Source organism: Dromiciops gliroides, chromosome 1, assembly GCF_019393635.1.
Source record: "Dromiciops gliroides isolate mDroGli1 chromosome 1, mDroGli1.pri, whole genome shotgun sequence".
Lineage (NCBI taxonomy): Eukaryota > Metazoa > Chordata > Mammalia > Microbiotheria > Microbiotheriidae > Dromiciops > Dromiciops gliroides.
In genome coordinates, this window is record NC_057861.1 from 656,556,064 (window position 1) to 656,576,224 (window position 20,161).

The 20,161-nt window shown below is 35.8% G+C and overlaps 1 protein-coding gene and 1 non-coding gene across 3 annotated transcripts in view; both read right to left on the reverse strand.

The window, feature by feature from the left end:
• Positions 1–20,161, reverse strand: part of HAUS6 (HAUS augmin like complex subunit 6) — a 42,814-nt gene that overhangs the window by 12,946 nt on the left and 9,707 nt on the right. For both annotated transcript variants that reach the window (XM_043976980.1, XM_043976979.1), the window contains exons 5-14: positions 17,818–17,965; positions 17,121–17,183; positions 16,945–16,993; positions 16,140–16,313; positions 14,956–15,149; positions 13,672–13,798; positions 12,869–12,971; positions 11,678–11,759; positions 4,497–4,563; positions 910–1,083 (exon numbers count right to left, since the gene is read on the reverse strand). In XM_043976980.1, coding sequence (XP_043832915.1) covers positions 910–1,083; positions 4,497–4,563; positions 11,678–11,759; positions 12,869–12,971; positions 13,672–13,798; positions 14,956–15,149; positions 16,140–16,313; positions 16,945–16,993; positions 17,121–17,183; positions 17,818–17,965 — 1,181 coding nt within the window. The remainder of the gene's footprint in view (positions 1–909; positions 1,084–4,496; positions 4,564–11,677; positions 11,760–12,868; positions 12,972–13,671; positions 13,799–14,955; positions 15,150–16,139; positions 16,314–16,944; positions 16,994–17,120; positions 17,184–17,817; positions 17,966–20,161) is intronic.
• On the reverse strand, positions 4,647–4,777 carry LOC122737773. The gene has a single exon (XR_006354549.1).

A 20,161-nucleotide genomic window follows, 5' to 3' on the forward strand; every position in this document is an offset into this window, starting at 1 on the left:
CAGGTCTTCCCGACCCTAGGTCTAGCATCTATCAATGCCCATCTCTCATTGCCGGCCACTTAATAAATACTTCTACTTGGATGCCTGTCCACTGTCTCCAAGTTAACATGGATAAAACTAAAATTACCTTTAATCCAGTGGGGTCCTGCTCCCAACACCATATTAACTAAAATAACGTAAATAAAAACAACAACTAAAAAGCAGAAATCAAATTAAATACAATGACCAATCTTGGTTTCAGAGTATTGATGAGTTTATGAAACACACTTTGCTTCTCTCTATAGAAAGGTGGTAAACTCCAAGTGTGGAATTCTGCATATGTGGTCAGATCTTAGTTTCTATATTAACTGGTTTTGATTAACTTGATTTTTTCAAAGGAGGGTTCTGAGGCAGGGGCAGTAACTGGGAAAAACTAGTATAAAAAAAACAAAAAGTATCACTAAGACTTTTTTTTTAAAATAAGGAAATTAAGACCCAGAAAAGCTAAGTGATTTACCCAAAGTCACAAAGGCAATAAGCTGCTCATATTGAGATTCAAACCCAGGTCCTGATTCCATAACTAGTATTCTCTCCAATACTTTGCCAGACATTAATAAGTCCAACTCTGCCTCTTCAAATCTCAGCCATCCCTTCGAAGGCCAGATGAGTGCTCTTTCTAACACCTATCCCAACCACTCTAATATACATTATCTTTCATCCTCTGAATTTCTACTGTATATATTTATACCATTTTTTAAAATTACTAAGTGATATACTATTATTTTAAAACTTTAAAAGTACAAATCAGGTTTCCTGAAACAGCACAGAAGCCATTTAAGGGATGAGACTATATCATACTTACATTAGCCAATACCACCCAGCACAGGACTACATTCAATAAATACTTATTTAACAAAGATTGTCCCTCACCTCCTCTGCTAGATGATCTATTTCTTTTTTGAAAGGATCCAGCGTTGGTGTTGCAAGTACACAATTCTCTCTGCTCTTCTGAGCAGACAATGACTGAGATGCATCCATTTTGATTTTTTTTTTGTTTTTAGAAAGTGATTGTTCTTTATCTTTAAGAGTCTTTGCCTTCACATCCTAAAGGAAATAAACACATTACATTTCAAGTTTTACTCATTCTCCTCACATTCTTTAATTGTACTGACAAGTAGCTTAGTACTCATGCATTTTTTCATTAGATAAACAAAGTTATTAACAAAGTCATGGGGCAGTTAGGGGACGCAGGGGATAGAGCACCAGCCCTGGAGTCAGGAGTACCTGAGTTCAAATCCGGCCTCAGACACTTAACACTTACTAGCTGTGTGACCCTGGGCAAGTCACTTAACCCCAATTGCCTCACAAAAAAAAAAACAAAGTCATGTTGGTTTAAGAGTAAAATTAATGGGTGTGGCAATTCTGTGTATTTTAAATTGGGGGGAAAAAGAGAAATATGTTCACAGACTATTATATGCGGTTTTGCTTTTGCCTTGAAATTAATCAAATAAAAAGAAGAAATTAATAAAATGACATATTATTTCCCTACAGCATACATTGTGGATATGATGGAAAGTCTCCTGAGTTTTGTTAACTAGCAATACATCTGTGAACAAATGATGATACTAAAAGGACCCCAGAAAAACTCTAAGAAAATTATAGGAGACTGGAAGAAGGTATGTTTTACAAACCTGGGTAAAGGAAGAATTAGGGAGGGGGGGGGCGGAGCAATGAGGGTTAAGTGACATGCCCAGGGTCACAGTGTTAAGTGTCTGAGGGCAGATTTGAACAAGGGGAGAATTCTTAACCAAATAAAGGATAGATAAAATCATAAAGAACAAGAGACCATTTTATCTAGAAATAAAGTTTTTGTTAATGGTTCCTGAAAAAGGAAACTGACAAATGAGGAAAAATAACTGCATCAAATCTCTCTGATAAAAATCAGATGCATAAAGAAATTAATGTTAAATTTATAAGAGCAAGAGCCATTCCCCAATGAATGGTCACTGGATATGAACAATTTCTAAAACAAGAATTACAAACAATGAATAGCTTTATGAAGACTGCTTCAAGTCATTAACAAAAATATCATAACAGCTCTGATATAAATAAATTAGAAATGATATAAATTAGCAATGATATAAAAGGTGGAAATAGTAAAAAGCTGGAGTGCTTCTAGACAAAAATACAGTAATATATGGTTAGCAGAGCTGTGAATTGTTATCACCACACTGAAAATTTCGGGATGATATAAGTCAAGTCACCAAGTTGTTCATTCTTTGACCCAGAGAACTGGATATTAGGCATACAACCTAAGGCCTAACTTCTTAAACTGTGGGTTGTGACCCTATGTGGAGTTGCATAACTGAATGTGGGGGTCATAAAAATTTGGCAACAGTAAAAGGTTATGTATACCTATTTTACATACCTATATACCCAGGGTCACATAAAAATTTGGGGGGCAAAAAGGAGTCACAAATGGAAAAAGTTTAAGAAGCCCTAAGGAAGTGTAAGGGGCTAAAATTCTAGCTATGATGTCTAAAATCTAATGAGTGGTCACCTTAAATTAGAAAACATATAGTGAGGCAGCTAGGTGGCGCAGTGGATAGAGCATCAGCCCTGGAGTCAGGAATACCTGAGTTCAAATCCAACCTCAGACACTTGACAATTACTAGCTCTGTGACCCTGGGCAAGTCACTTAACCCTAATTGCCTCACCAAAAAAAAAAAAAAGAAAAAGAAAAAGAAAACGTATAGCACCAATCTTCGGGCATTAAATTATATTAGGGGTTAGTAAAGAGAAACACGTGGATCAAGTATGAAATTTTGCTTGATCTCCCTATCCTGCCTATCTCTTGCTCCCCAGCTGAAGTCTCCAACTGAAAAGCCCTCTCAATCCTTGGCTTCTCCCAGAAGCCTAAGAAACCAGAAACGGGGCCATCCACACATACACAAGCTAATTGGCTGGTAGCTCTGATTGACAGGTTCCACAGGTGGTTCTATAGATGTAACTTCCAGATGCTGGGCAACTTCTGGAAGCTAAAGTCACATGGTTTCTCCTCATGGTGGAACTTCCCTGCAATATCTTTCCCAGCAGGGGGTGTCATTCCAATTCTCACAGAAGTTAAAGATAGAAACTGAACTTCTATGTATGTCACAATATTCACAGCAACACTTGCTGTCATAGCAAAAAACTGAAGCCAAAACAGGGCCTTAAAATGCACTGCCTTCCATTTCCTGGACTGGGGGGAGCTAATGACTAGAAAATCTTGGCTATCATCTTAGTTAACACTTTTTGTTGTACTTGACATTTTTCTATCTTAAAAGGAAAGGCTCGCTAGACTGAAAGGGTCAGGGGAGGAAGAAGAGGGACAAGATGAGTTGAATACACTTGGAATGACTGATTTCTTAAAAAGACATCAATCAACAAAGCAGAAAAAACTACTGTTGTGCCTTTTTCATAGATTTACTAGACATGATACAGGGGAATATCAGTTCAGATTTTAACAAGACATTTTTAAAAAGTCACTCATGATATCTTTGTGGACTATATGGAGAAATAAATTGAATGGCAGCACCACTGGGTAGATTTAGAACTTGTTAACCATCACTGATGGATAGGAGTTATCAGTGGAAAGGATCTAATGGAATCAAGAACTCTGTCCAAAGAACAGTTCCACACTTTCATCAATGATTTGAATGAAAGTATAGATGCAAACTGATTAAATATGAAGATAAGACCGAGCTAAGAAAACTGATATGTAGAATGACAGAAAACATCCAGAAATATTTCAATAGGATATAATGGTTTAGCTGAAACCTGGATTTAAAAAAAAAACACCACAGAAAAGTCCAGGATGGGAGAGGGATATGTAGAAAACAGTCAGGCTTGGTAAATTATATACTTAAAAGGATTAAATATGATGCTCCACATGTATAAACAAAAGTTGAGAACTATCTTTACATGTAATGGAAAAAATAAAATACCTCATACATTAAAAAAAAAAAATATGATGCTCCAGCCAAAAGAGTTAATGCGCACAGTAAGCACTTAATAAATGTTTATTGACTAGGTGGTCTAACAAGTAGAATGTCATGCCCAGTTCTGGGAACTACATTTTAAAAGAGTCACTGATAAAATATGGCCAAGAGGACAATTAGAATGTCCTATAAAAGGATCAACTGAAGGCACTGAGAATGTGGTTTAGAGAAAAAAAGTGCTTTGGTGTGACATGATAGTCTTTTTAAAATAACTGAAAAGGAATTAGATTTGCCTTCAGGACAACATAAGGAAAAACTTCTTTAGCAATAAGATCTGGTCATAAAATTGCATGGTAACGTGATTTCTTTATTACCAAAAGCATTCAAGCAAAGGCTGGACAACTAGCTTGTCAAGGACACTGTAGAGGGGAATTCATATTTGGGTAGGGGTTGGCCTACATAAGCACTGAAGTCCCATGCAAAGCTGAAGATTTTATGAAAATACCGTGTTTAAGTAAAAATTGTTTTAAAAGGTACCTTTTCAACTAATGTTACACTGCTACTATCAGACGTTGTATATGACTGCACCGGAAGAACAGCAGCCCTAAAGGAGGAAAAAATATCAAATGTCCATTAAAAAGTAGTAAAGTTCCATGTACACATTATTCAGTTGCACATTAAAAAGAATATTATTTGCCCCGTATCTGTCCGTTACGATTTCTCTCAATTCGTCCCGGTCATCAAAAGGCAGTTTTATCTTGGGAGAGCTTGTGACAATTAGAGCAATAATTCTGCTCTACCTGTGTATCAGCCTCCCAGAATATTTTGTTTGCTGTACTGTTTAGATTTTTTTTTTCATTTGGAACAAAGACTATTTGAAACGAAGATTGATAACAAATAACAAAGTTCTCTAATCTTTACTGTCTCAGGCTGGTGCCCTATCTTACCCCAAAGCCTTAAACATGGATATTCTCCAATATTCTAGCCTTGGATCTTTTCCTCCCTTAATGAGATCACCCATTCTCAGGGCTACAGTTATCATATTCAGATTACTCTAAAATGATCTATCACTAATCTCTCTCTAGAGCCTGTCCTATAATTCTAACTGCCTAATGGATTTCTACCTGCACAGTTCTACCTGCACAACCCATCAGTGCTTCAAACTCATTATGTCCAAAACCAAACCTCTTCCTCCCCTCCCCATCCCCAATATCTTCATCTAAAAGTCCACTCATCCTCCTCTAACTTCTCTTTTGTTGTGACCATATTACTGATTCACAGATTTACAGCTGGACTGGAAGGGACAACAGAGGTCATCTATTCATTTTACATTAGAGAAAACTGAAGGCCAAAAAACCAACAATAATAAAGTGACTTCCTCAAAGCCAGGATTTAAACATAGTGCTCTACTATGTTGATGGCCTATCAATGATCTTTCATGCTCTAAACCTCTTTTCTTTGACCCTTCCCTCATCCTCATCCATCACATCCAATCAGCTGTCAATTCCTAATAACACGTCTTTACAAACTCTCTCATATATATTATGGGAAAGGGAACAATGGCTCACCTTTCTACCACTAAAACTACCCTATTTTAAACTCTCATCAACTCCTGGCTAGATTATTTTAATAGCCCAATTCCCTGCTTCCGGTCTCTTCATTCTCTAATTCATCCTTCAAAATGCTGCCCACAAAATCTTACTAATAATATATTCAAAAATACATATAATACAATGAATATCATATCATGAATACAGTGTATGTATATGTAGGTAGGTAGGTAGGTAGGTAGGTAGGTAGGTAGATAGATAGATAGATAGATAGATAGATAGATAGATAGATAGATAGATAGATAGATAGATAGATAGATAGGATAGTGTATTCATGATGGCACTCCTTTATTTAAAAACCTTCAGTGGGCAGCCACAATTCATCAAATAAAGTTTAAGTAGCTTTATCCTAACATTCACAGTCAGCTACATTTGGTCCTCACCTTCTGGGAAACTGGACTACTCACTGTCCTCTGTTCTCATCCTGCCCTCCTCCATTCGTTTGTTCATGCTATTGTATTCCTATTGGAATATCCAGTCTCCTTTGGCCCTAAGTTCAAGTTAAAAAGCCCTCTCTTCTACAAGGTTCAACTGGTACCATAAGATTTCTGTGAAGCCTCTTGAGTTTCCAAATTCAAAGTTATTTCTCCCTCCTCAAATTCCTCATGCCTGGACCTCTCTTCTACACTTATCTCATTGTGTATTAGAGCATAAATTCCTTAAAGGCACAGTTGTTTTATTTCAACTTTGTACCCCAAGTGCTTAGCAAAATTTCATTTACTTCATTAACCTGTGAGCTCAAAGTATGTACTTCCTTCTGATGGTAAAGACCCACCCACATCTTCTCATCCTGTGCAACTCTTGTTCACTGTGTTCCTTAATCTCTTCACAGGGGTCTGCCCAATATGCTGGAAGTCAGGTTTCTTGATATTGCTTAGATACCAATAAAGTCCAATGGTTATTCTTCATTCTTGCCAGATGAATGCCCACCTCTTTTTTGTTAACTAACTCTGTTGAAATCCTTTATGCTACTGCTCCTGTATAACTTTTCATTAGTAATTCATTGTAATATACTCCTGCCTACTGTGTCCCTATCCACTGCCCTTTGGGTCACCTTCAACTTGTCAGAGAAAGGTATATACCATGACTCTGTTATACAGTATCAGTAGAATACTAACCATAAAAAAAGATGGGCCTTGCTCTTTGTTTTAGCACCAGATTGTCAAATTCCAGTTTACCATGAGAGCAAGATGAAGGAAGAAACAAAAGCACAGGTTAAAAGCACAAGGGAAAGATGAGACAGAGGTAATAGCAGTCAGCATTTGTACAGTACTTTAAAGTTTCCAACGTACTCTGTTAATACATTTGATCTTTACAAGGCAGAAACTATTTTTATCCATATTTAAAATGAAAAAACAAAACTAAACATTTATAATGAGAAAACTATGGCTAAAGATAAGAGTAACTCTCCCAGGGTAACATACATCTACTAGTAAGTATTTGAGCCAGTATTTGAAATTAGATCTTCCTATCCAGTACTCTAACCGCTACAAACCTAGTTGGTCCCAACCAGAGGCCCCAGGTGCAGACATGTAGAATGCCAGATCCCTTGCTTCACCTGGTTGAAACATTCCAGTGTCATATTATCTAGGACTGCACCAGCTCTCCCCAATTTCCTACTTGATTCAGAACACATCACTACCATCTGATGATACAGAACTCTTACCACTATTTGAAGCCTCCTTAACACAACACATTCTATCTTTTAATGCAATACCTACATGTCCAACATCAATTCACTTAGTTATGTCCCATGGACAATCTTGCCATGCTGGACTTATTGATTTGTTGTAGCTAAGTGCAGCATTTGTACAATCCTCTCTTCATTTAGCTTCTGACATAAAGAGAAGTTTGGGACTACTAAAAGCACTGTGCTATTTCCACAAAGGCAATCCAATTTGCTATCTTCATCTTGTCCAGTTCTGAGTTGAATTCAGTCTGAACTCTATCTCCCTGAACAAAGTACTGATAAAATAGCCCCATGAGTTATCCATACAACTGTTGAAGAGGGTTCAATGAAACTCTTGGGTGCTTCTAGATCTCACTGAAGAGTCTCCACAATATTCACAAGTCTGTTGCAACAAGAACAATTATAATCCACTAAGAGCAACATTTGGAGGGTGTCACCATCTATAATGTCTCACATTTGGACTGTCCATAGGATAACCTCCATGACAATGGGAAACTATGTTGACAAGCTATATCCATCTATATCCATCTCGCTATCTTTCAATGAATTTTCTATGACTTCGGTAAATACACAGAAGACATCTAATTGGAGGAGAGCTGATAAATTGTGTTAATATTATAGTTGAGAGTGATTCAAAATATCCAAAAGGGGTAGATTCTAAACACTTGCAAAAAATCATGGACCTCATATCATAGCTTATGCTCATAAAAATTTTGTAAAGGAAATACTGATCTATGCCTACCCTCCCACCTCTACAAAATGTTTACAAACATAAATCACACACAACACACACCCCAAATCCTTGAAGAAGGTATGAAAAGAGAACAAATCAGGCTTTTACTGTACTGTGTTTCTACAGTAGGTCACATTTTTAGTCAACGAATGAAAGATGTATAGAGCAGAAGATCCAATTATATCTGTTATATTAAAAATTCTATTTGACAACATAAAATTCTGCCAGAAAATACTCTGAGGCCTCCTGGAGATCATCCCTTAAATTTAATGGGCACTTAATAAATACTTGTTAAATCAATACAAAATTTAGTCTTGCCTTTTCTGAAGACAGACATATTGGGAATTATATATAAAAGAATTTCCTGATAGGTAAGGATTGCACTCTAGGCTGATAAAGGAACTCAATGCATTTCCACTAACATTTATTAAGTACCTGCTATGTAAGAGACATTGAGCCAGGTGCTGGTTGTGGCTGTAACAGCACTCCATAGTTTTTCTATTCTGCCAGGAAGAACCACCTCCTATCAAGGACCCAAACCCCTAAGGAAAAAACAAAACAAAACCCTTTTCAAACTACTCACAACACAGAAAGAGGTCTACTAGTTTGGTGTAGGAAAGTGATGACAATCTGAAGATGTGTAAAACATCTTCTCTCATTTCCCCCATTAAATCATCAAACCGCATCTCATTTGAAGCTGGTAAGGCAATGGATAGATCTATGGCCCTGAAGGAAGAAAGACTGGAGTTCAAATTTAGCCTCAGACACTTGCTATCTATGTAACCAGGGGCAAGTCCCTCAACCTCTCTCTGCCTCAGTTTCTTCATCTGCAAAATGGGGATAAATCATCATCACCATACCTTTCAGAGTTGTTGTGAGGATAAAAAAAATAGATATTTTAAAGTGCTGCAAACCTTAAAGCAGTATATAAATGCTAACTATATTTTACTAGTGTATAGACATCAGCTGTTTCATTTCTAACTACTCAGAATAGAAAAAAAATTGCTAGCAACTGGTCAAAGCAAAATCTTAAAATATAAAATGCTGAGGTCCCAATGGTTGTGGACTCATGTCTAGTTTACTATCCCCATAGAGCATTCACACCAAGATAAGATGTTTTAAAACAAAAAAATTATTTTCTTCTTCACTATAATCAGATACACCAAAAATCCAAAAAGCATGGGCATGTGGTGGAATTAATTAATGGAAAGATGCAAGAATTTTTAAAAGAGGTAGAAAACTTCATCATTGCTAACTTAGGTCTTAATAGAATGCTTCATTACTTTGTTTTAAATGATCAGATTAGACTTCTATACAATCAGATCAGATTTACATACTGCATTCTCATCTACATTTGACCTCTTCTCAGCCACTGAAAGCAGCCAATAATCTATTTGCATATAATCAAAAACCAATTAGATTTTCCTACTCCAAAAAATACATTTAATCTGATCATCAGGCAACTCTATACACTACTCATGAATATAGCTAGCAAATTATTCAGAAATTTCTGAATGTTACAAAGATAAAAACTACAAAGTAGTTCTAAAAACACACAGAAACTACCAATTAGAATTTGTATCCAACACTTCAAAAAGCAAAATTATACCCTTCATTATAAAAAAACTCACTTCTACATAATGGTAAGGCATAGGAAAAAATATCTCCTTAAATGTGAGAAACAATAAATCTCTTTTTTTCTAATGTGTGATGACACAAAGAAGAACTATTTAATTAAGTCAATTAGAAGATGAAACTATCATTAAAACTTCTTTAGAAAATGTCCCCAAAATCAAAATAAGGTCAAAATGGATACATGATCTAGATATAAAGGGTGATACCATAGGAAAATTAGGAGAGGAAGGAATAGTTTACCTCTCCGATTTATGGAGAAGAAAAGAATTTATGACCAAACAAGAGACAGAGAATATTATGAAATGCAAAATGGGTCATTTTGATTACATTAAATTAAAAAAGTTTTGTACAAACAGAAGCAATGCAGCCAAGATTAGAAGGAAAGCATTTATAAGAATACAAGTCATTCCCCAATTGAGAAATGGTCAAAAGGATATGAACAAGAAGTATTCAAATGAAAAAATCAAAGCTATCTATTGCCACATGAAAAAATGCTCTAAACTGATTAGAGAAATACAAATTAAAACATCTCTGAGGTACCACCTCACACCTATAGATTAGCTACTATGACCAAAAAAGGAAAATAAATGTTGGAGAAGCTATGGAAAAAATGGAACACTAATACATTGTTAGTGGAGCTATGAACTGATCCAGCCATTCTAGAGAACTATTTGGAACTATGCCCAAAAGGCTATGGGGCGGTACATACCCTTTGACCCAGTAATACCACTACTAGGTCTGATCTCCAAAGAGATCATAAAAAAGGGAAAAGGACCCACATGTACAAAAATATTTATAGCAGTTCTCTTTGTGGTGGCAAAGAATTGGAAATTGAGGGGATACCCATCAATTGGGAAGTGGATGAACAAGTTGTGGTATATGAATGTAATGCATACTATTGTGCTATAAGAAATGATGAGCAGGCAGATTTCAGAAAAACCTGGAAAGACTTAAGTGGACTGATGCTGAGTGAAGTGAGCAGAACCAGAAGAACACTGTACACAGTAACAGCAACACTGCATGATGGATGACCAATTGTGATAGACTTAGTTCCTCTCAGCAAAACAATGATCCAAGACAATTCCAAAAGACTCATGATGGAAAATGCTCTCCACATCCAGAAAAAAAGAACTGTGGAATTTGAATGCAGATTGAACCATACTATTTCTACTCTTTTTTAGTTTGTTTTATCTTTTTTGAGATTTTTCCCTTTTGTTCTGATTCTTCTTTCACAACATGACTGATGCAGAAATATGTTTAATGTGATCGTACATATATAACGTATATCAGATTGCTTTCTCTTGGGGAGGGGGGAAGGGAGGGAGGAAGGGAGAGAGAAAAATTTGGAACTCAATAGCACAATAGTGTTCTATTATAATTCAAATTGTGAGATGAGATCATGATGGATCACTATTGTGCTATAAGAAATGATGAGCAAGGGGCAGCTAGGTAGCGCAGTGGATAGAGCACTGGCCATGGATTCAGGAGGACCGGAGTTCAAATTCGGCCTCAGACACTTAACACTTACTAGCTGTGTGACCCTGAGCAAGTCACTTAACCCCAATTGCCTCACCCCCCCCCAAAAAAAAAGAAAAAAAAAAAAGAAATGATGAGCAGGATGCTATCAGAAAAACCTGGAAAAACGGACATGAGCTGATACAAAGTGAAATGTACTGTATACAAATTAACAACAATATTCTAAGATGATCAGCTGTGAATAACTTAGCTATTTTCAGCAATACAATGATCCAAGACAACTCTGAAGGACTTATGAAAAACGCAGTCCATCTCCAGAGAAAGAACTGATAGTGTCTGAACACAAACTGAAGCATAGTTTTTTAAAGTTCCTTTTTCTTAAGTTTTTTTTGTCTGTTTTCTTTTACAACCTGACATGTGGAAATTTTTTGCATGATTAAAGAAAATGTTGAAAACTCTCTTTACATGTAACTGGAAAAAGAATAAAATACTATTAAGATTGGGGGAGGGGGGAGAAAAAGGAAAGAAAATGTCCCCAAACCATGAATGAAATCAAAAGGCAAATTAGCTCTACCTGTTCACTAGTTCATCTGTAGTTCTTACTGAATCATCATCGTTCCAGTGGAAACTTTCTTGGGTATGCTTCTTAGATGTATCTAAAAGAACAGGTTAATTACATTTTAATTATCAGGTGAGCTACTCTAAAATGTTCTAGCATCTCTTGAACTTTTTGTTTGTTTTTGTTTTGTTTTGTTTTTGTGAGGCAATTGGGGTTAAGTGACTTGCCTAGGGTCAGACAGCTAGTAATTGGTAAGTGTCTGAGGCCGCATTTGAACTCAGGTCCTCCTGAATCCAGGGACGGTGCTCTATCCACTGAGCCACCTAGATGCCCCTAATTTCTCTTGAACTTTTACTAAAAAGAAAAAAAGTCAATGCAATGGAAACAATTTAGTCTAAAAGCCATCTGCATCTGGTTTGTGATGCTAGTTAGGTGAGTCTTTCAAAGCAGAAAACTAATCTCTAATGGAAGTAACTATACTGTCAAATACACCTGGGATCTCATCAATAGGGAAATTCTATCCAATGAAACTGATTGCAATATATTTTAGGTCTGCTTATCTTGTGTGACTCTTGACCAGGTCTCCTATAAAAATTCATGCAGCCTAACTGTGCCTTCACTTTCTCCTGACATTGTACTAGGAAGCACAATAGCTGTCCACCTATCATCCAATCCTGGTTATTCTTTAAAACCCTATATGAGGAGCAGCTAGGTGGCACAGTGGATAGAGCACAGGCCCTGGAGTCAGGAGTACCTGAGTTCAAATCCGGCCTCAGACACTTAACATTTACTAGCTGTGTGACCCTGGGCAAGTCACTTAATCCCAACTGCCTCACTAAAAACAAACAAAACAAACAAAAAACCCCTATAATGAGTCACTTAACACATTTCTTAGGCTAAGTTTTTTGTACCTAAATTTCCCCATCTGTAAAATTAAGGATTTCAGTAGGATTATCTTTAATCCCTTCTAACACTGAAATCTGATAATTTAATGCCATTTTCGACTAACCACATTGCCCACTGCTTGCCCCAATCTGTGCCTTGACAAATTTCAACTAGTACGTTCCTCAAAGTCCCAACTAAATCTTAGACCACTGATCCAGCTCCTGATAATTCAGGAACAATACCAAGGGAAAGCATAAAGAGCTTAAAATGTTTACAATAAAAATTCAGAAACTACAAAATTCTTGGACATGAACCACAAACCTGGAAGTGATAAGGGATATCTAAAGAAGATACTGCTTTCATAATCTTCTTCTGAAGCAGGATCAAATGAAAGAGGAGACATTGCTGGTAAAAGATCCAAAGCCTTAAAACAAATAAGATTAGCATCTTGAAATAAATACATTTTAGTTATTGCTACTGCAATACTTCCAATAAATTGATCTACAAGTGATTTATCAAATTTTTTTAAAAATCAGTTTTCCTTTTTATAGTTAGGGAATTATAACACTAGAGAACTAAGGGACTTTCATTAACCCTCTCCTTCCCCATTCATTCCCCAATGTTCCTCTATCTTAAACTGATAAAATACCTCAGAATTTAGAGATTAGTCTAATGCCTTTACTAATAAAATCTATATCTCAGGGGCAGCTAGGTGGCGAAGTGGGTAGAGCACCAGCCCCGGAGTCAGGAATACCTGAGTTCAAATGCGGCCTCAGACACTTAACACTTACTAGCTGTGTGACCTTGGGCAAGTCACTTAACCCCAATTGCCTCAAACACCCCAAAAAAATCTTTATCTCAGATTAAGACTGCCAAACATATTAAAGATTCTGTTTCATGATGCATCTATTTAGAACCATATTTAAGCAAAATCATATTTGAACCGTGTATCTTACAAATATTGATTCAAACATGATAAGTGTCTATATACATACTAATGCTCGGCAGGTAATAAATCAAATTCTTCCTGTAACTATCCTCTAAAAATAAAGTATTGGAAAAGGAAATGGCAAAGGACTGCAGTACTTCAAAAACAAAGTAAAATCATTAATAACATTACTTACTGGAGTCTCCTCTTTAATTAGACTAAAAGGAGCCTGATTAAGGAACTCTTCCCATTTCTTGTTCCATTCTTTCTGCTTTTCAGTATTTGACTGCTTTATAAAAATAGCCTCTTGTTTTACTTTATTCCTATAACACATAAAACATTGTTCAAAATCATAAAAAAGTATTCTATTGAAAACTTAATCAGAAAAACTAATTGTAGAAAAAAAAAATCTGAGAACAGTAATATAAATCCAAAGTGAACATATTTTAAATATACAACACACCAATTCTTAGAACTAAAGGAATAATCTATAAATAACACTGTAAATAGTAATTTCTCTTTTTAGGGACAGAAAGAGATTGCAATCTTATCTTCACAGCATTTTTTTAAAAAAAATATTAATTCAAAGTATATTATTCTCCCTAGCTCACCATCTATAATAGGTTCACTGGTGGCACACTACACTTCCTTAACTGACTTTAAGAACAACTCCAGGGGCAGCTAGATGGCGCAGTGGATAGAGCACCGGCCCTGGATTCAGGACCTGAGTTCAAATCCGAGCTCAGATACTTAATACTTATTAGCTGTGTGACCCTGGGCAAGTCACTTAACCCCAATTGCCCCACCAAAAAAAAAAATATAGCAAGTAGGAGGCTCCTTTTGGGGGGAGGGGTGGGGGGGGGTCAGGGGGAGAGTAGAGAACAAAAGTGCACAATTTAAGCCAAACAAGGTAAAAAAGCTTATTGATTTTATTGGATCCTTCAAACATTTCTTAGGGGTTAATGAGAGGAAAGGAATGTGGGCTATTAAATTCTGTATATTTGGCAAGGCTGAAACAAGTCCTAACTACAACAAGAGCAAACATTCTACTGACAGACATGATTTACAACCAGTCTTCCTCCCCAATAACAACATAACTTAGGAAACTTTCTAAGCTTCAAATATAGTGAGCTGGAATTGATAGTTAGGAATCACCTAGTTAAGGGGTTCTTAACCCTTTTCTGTCAGATTCCTTTGGCAGTCTAATAAAACCTAACAACTTCCTTTCTTAGAATGTTTTAAAAATGCATAAAATATAAGATATTATAAAGGACATGAATTATATTGAAAGTTATTAATGCAATTATAAAAAAGTAAATCCACAGACCCCAGGTTAGTGTAAACCCATAAGAGATAAGAAAACCAGAATCCCAAAAAGGTAAAGCAATTTGCTCATGGTCACAGGACTAGCCAAAGTTGGAGTCAAGCCTTATAATACAAGTCTACTGCCTCCCAGGTCAATATTTTTTCCACTGCATACCTCATCTGCTTCACATGTGATAATGTGTTTTTCTGAACTCTGGCCTCTCTCTCAATATAATTAAGGTCTGCTGTCAGTCCTGTTTGGTCAGTACAACTACGTTCATCCTTCAAAATCTTCAGGGCTTCATTTAGTAACCGAATAACAGTTAAAAGATTCAATTTTCCAGCTTCATAAAGGTTTCCTATAAATAACTTTAAAAAAAAGAGAAAGTGTTAGTAAACATAAGATTTTGTGAAAAGGATGTGCTATATGCTGTACATGTTTATACTTCTTACCACAGGGAAAAACCACCTGTACCATTTGAAGAGCTAGCTATATGAAAATAGAAATATGCCCCCTTGAATGCAAAATGCATTCAACCCTCTAATGAACTAGTAGAAGAATAAACATTCTGCCTTTTTTAATGAAAATTCTCTACTGACATACAAAAAGAAAGAGATCAGTGAGACTGACAGACTAGTTTCTTTAGCTCAAAGTAGATTACATAATAAAAATGACATGCAAGCTCTTTCAATACCTGTCTCATAATTCATGTATAGTTTACCTCATAATTAAATATAATCTTTTTTTTTTTTAGTGAGGCAATTGGGGTTAAGTGACTTGCCCAGGGTCACACAGTTAGTAAGTGTTAAGTGTCTGAGGCCGGATTTGAACTCAGGTACTCCTGATTCCAGGGCCTGTGCTCTATCCACTGCGACATCTAGCTGCCCCCCAAATATAATCTTAACGAAAAGACCTTCTATTGACTGATAGCCTGATTACAACAAACAAAATATTGTTGAGTTTTTCCTTGTTCTACCTACTTAATTCAACTTTATGTTAAAAAAAAAAACCTCCAAGCCACACGGAAAGTTCTAATGAATAAAAGAACTCCATGATAAAAATACAGGAAGATGAAGTACTGAGGTGATTCAATAAGTTTATATTTCATGCAGGATCACATAATGCAAAAGTGGCTAATCTCTGTGTTCATCATTCAGTAACTCAAAAGAATTAACCTGAATAAAGCAAATTTCACCTAATATAAATGTGTTCAGATATTGAAACACTTACATAAATCACAGACCACTATTTTTAAAAAACTGTTGGCCCAAATATTTTATTAGGAGCAGCAAAACAAGACAAAATAATTAAGTGAAAAAGTCATTTTTAAAAAAAACTGTATAGAACCAAGAACTTACGTGGTACATTTGTTTTTCAATTCTGTCCAGTAAGAGTCTTGGAACCTTAATAGCAACACCAGTTCCATCCAAAGTATATTGACCAACATGACCTGTAATGACCGAACTAACAACTTCTCTTTCTTTTTCCAAAAGTGTAAGTGTTTCCATCACAGAAGCCCACATCAATCGAACCTTTAAAAGTAGAGATTTTTTTTTAAAGAGCCTAAATAGACTGATTATTAAATAGACTAAGAAATGAGGGGGTGGGAAAATGAAATCACATTAATGAATTTACTTCTAAGAGTAAAAAAGACAAACTTCTAAGACAATTTACAAAATGGCACTTTCATAAGTCTGAAAGCACTGCTCTAACTTCCAGAAGTACTGCTAAGGCATGAGGTATCTCAGTCACTTGGAGAATTTGACTTGTTATTAAATAAAAGTACATCATATTACTGAGATATACTACAATATATGACATTGCAGTGTTAAGAAAAATAAAGAAAGGGCCCCCAGCACAATGCAGGTACACGATGTACCAAACTTACCACAGTATACAAACAAGGACTGCACCACAAGTGCATGGATGGTTGTTATCTACATCAAAGGAGGGAACTTCCATATAACTAAAACCATAGATTCAGGAGAATCTAAATATTCCCCAGTCAGGGTGTGTCTATTTTTTTTTACTACTAGGTACCAAGAAGATCAGAAAAAGTAATACTAAGCCACCTTTACAAGCATGATGATACATGTAGAGAGCTACAAGGCAAAGATTAAATGTTTTTAAACAGCAAAATAATGAACTTTTTAAAAGTCTTACCTTTTGAACTTTCTCTGATATGTTTCTCTGTTCTTCATTCTGATTCTTTCTAGTTAAAAATTAAATAATTCAGTTAAGTACAACAAAAACCACATGATTTTGTGATTAAGTAACTTTTAGTTAACAAACCCACCTACTAAACACAGACTGAATAAAAGTATATCTAAAATACTTACTTTTGTAATTTTTGCAATTCTATATATTGTGAATTCAAATCTCTTATCTGTTTAATTAACGATCTGCAAGAAAAAAAATAATTTATGACTATTCAAATAACTTAATTCCCTCTTTCATGCTAACGAACACAAGGGAAAAAATTGTTTGTACCCTATCCTCACACTTTCTCCATTTCTACCCAAGCATGATTTTAAGGTTCTCTTGAATATATTTCCTCCCACTTTACTCAGCAGCTGGTTAAAGACCTTCTTATAATGAGGTCATAGATTGAGGGATGGAAGGGACTAAAGACTAGTTATTAAGTCCAAACCCCTCATCTTACAAATAAGGAAACTAAGGCTCAGAAAGGTTAAATGACTTCCACATGATCACACAGGTAATAAATATGAAGAGATTCCAACTGAACTCTTCTTGACTACAAGTCCAGCTCTCTATCCAATGTACAATACTAACTCTCATTACACACAAACACATTAGTATTAGCAGACAGGCATTTCATAGACAGTTCCAAACAATTTTTATATATGCTTCCCTATCCAATTTACCCATTTGGTGAAGGAATACTCAGCAAAAAGTTTCTTTAAGGCATTATATGATATTCCATTTTTCAGGACAATTTTGAAGCAGGTATGGCTTAAAATGCAACTGAAGGACAACTGAAAACTTCCATTTTTCTAAAATAAAACTATTACTTACTGAGAATTTTCTTGGTATTGTCGAATCAGAGAATCTTCTTTTTGTAAAACTTGTAAAAACCAGGTACGTCCTATGTGGCATCTTGTAAAGGACTTACGAGGATCTTGAAATTTTATATTAAATGATTCTACAAAGGACTTATTAGAACCTAAATTTTAAAATACAAACAAATGACACAAATAACTTAATATTAAAATTAATATATTTAACTGAGATTGCTAACATAGCAGATCCAAGTGCAAAACACTCCTATTGAAATAGTTAATATTTCAAGAAAAGCAGAGTCAAATTTCAATTATTCATAATGATAGGATAGGATGAATCCATAAAAGTCACATGACTTTAAAATATTTTAAACATCTCATTAACAAGGCTACAAGAAACCAAAGAACTGACAGACTTTCCCTTCCTTCCATTTCCAAAACAGGTTTAGGCTAATAAGCAAATGGCCAAAAGGCACTCTGTAGCAAGAAAAAGAATCACCAATCTCAGTGCTGGAAGTGACCTCAGATTATCTGGTGCAATACCTACCCCAAAGCAGAAATTCCTTGGATGACATCCCTGCCTGTCATCATCCAAAATCCTCCAATAATGGGGAACTCACTACACTAAGGCAGCCCATTCCATTTTTGGACAGTTCTAATCATTAAGAATATGACATTGTAGGGGCAGCTAGATGGCGCAGTAGATAAAGCACTGGCCCTGGATTCAGGAGTACCTGAGTTCAAATCCGGCCTCAGACACTTAACACTTACTAGCTGTGTGACCCTGGGCAAGTCACTTAACCCCAATTGCCTCACCAAAAAAATAAAAATTTTTTTTAAATAAAAATTTTAAAAAAAGCATATGACATTGTCAGGAAGTTAGGTGGCACAGTGGATAAAGCCCTAGCCCCAGAGTCAGGAGGACCTGAGTTCAAATTCGACCTCAGACACTTTACACTTACTAGCTTTGTGACCCTGGGCAAGTCCTCATTGGCCCTCCAAAAAAAAAAACAAACAAAAGAGATTATTACCATCTCACACCTATCAAATTGGCTAATATGACAAAAAAGGAAAATGATAAATGTTGGAGATGTGGGAAAACTGGGACACTAATGCATTGTTGGTGGAGCTGTCAACTGATCCAACCATTCTGGAGAACAATTTGGAACTATGCCCAAAGGGCTATTGACCCAGTAATACCACTACTAGGACTGATCTCCAAAGAGATCATAGAAAAGGGAAAATGACCCACATGTACAAAAATATTTACAACTACTCTTTTTGTGGTGGCAAAAAATTGGAAATTGAGGGAATGCCCATCAACAGGAGAATGGCTAGACAAGTTGTGGCATACTGATTTAATGGAATACTATTGTGCTGTAAGAAACGATGAGCAGGGAGATTTCAGAAAAACCTGGAAGTCATATGAATGGATGTTGAGTGAAGTAAGGAGAACCAAGAGGACATTATACACAGTGACAGCAATATTGTTCAATGATTAACTATGACAGACTTGTCTAGCTGTTCTCAGCAATACAATGATCCAAGACAATTCCAAAAGACTCATGACAGAAAATGCTCTCCACACCCACAGAAAGAACTATGAGGTCTGAATGCAGATCAAGGCATACTATTTTCTTTCTTTTTTTTGTTCTTTGTTTTGTCTTTCTTGTGTTTTTTCTCTTTTGTTCTAATATTTCTTTCACAATATGACCAATATGGAAATATGTTTAACATGACAACTGTATAACCTATATCAGATTGCCTGCCATCTTGGGGAGGGGAGGAGGGAAAAAAATTTGGAACTCAAAATCTTATAAAAATGAAGGTTGAAAACTACCTTTTACATGTAATTGGGAAAAAAAATTAAATACTATTAAGTGGAAAAAAAAAAGAATATGATATTGTTTTAAACCCTCTGGCCATTCTAGTCATGCTATGAAGGATATTAAAAAAGACTTTCTAAAATGTGATCTGAACAAAACACTCCTGATGTGGAATGACAATGGCAGAGTACAACTCCTCTCCCCCTTAATCCATACTTTTATTAATGCACTTGAAGATCACCGCCTTTTTTTTTTCTTTTGCTGTACCACTAACTAATGACTTCAGGGTTTCCCAAATACCCAGGTCTTTTTTACATGCTTTCAAGTCACATCCATCTTGCACTTAGAAAGAGTTTTTTTCTGAACCTATGTGCAGGATTTAATTTGTTCCTATGAAGTTTTATCTTTTTAGCTTCATCCGTCATTCTTATCAGTCAGTATCCTACAGGTTCCTCAGTTTTATTCACCTGATGTAAAAATTATCCCTTCCAGTCTCATGTTACCTAAAACGTGGTCAACATTCTATGTCTTCAT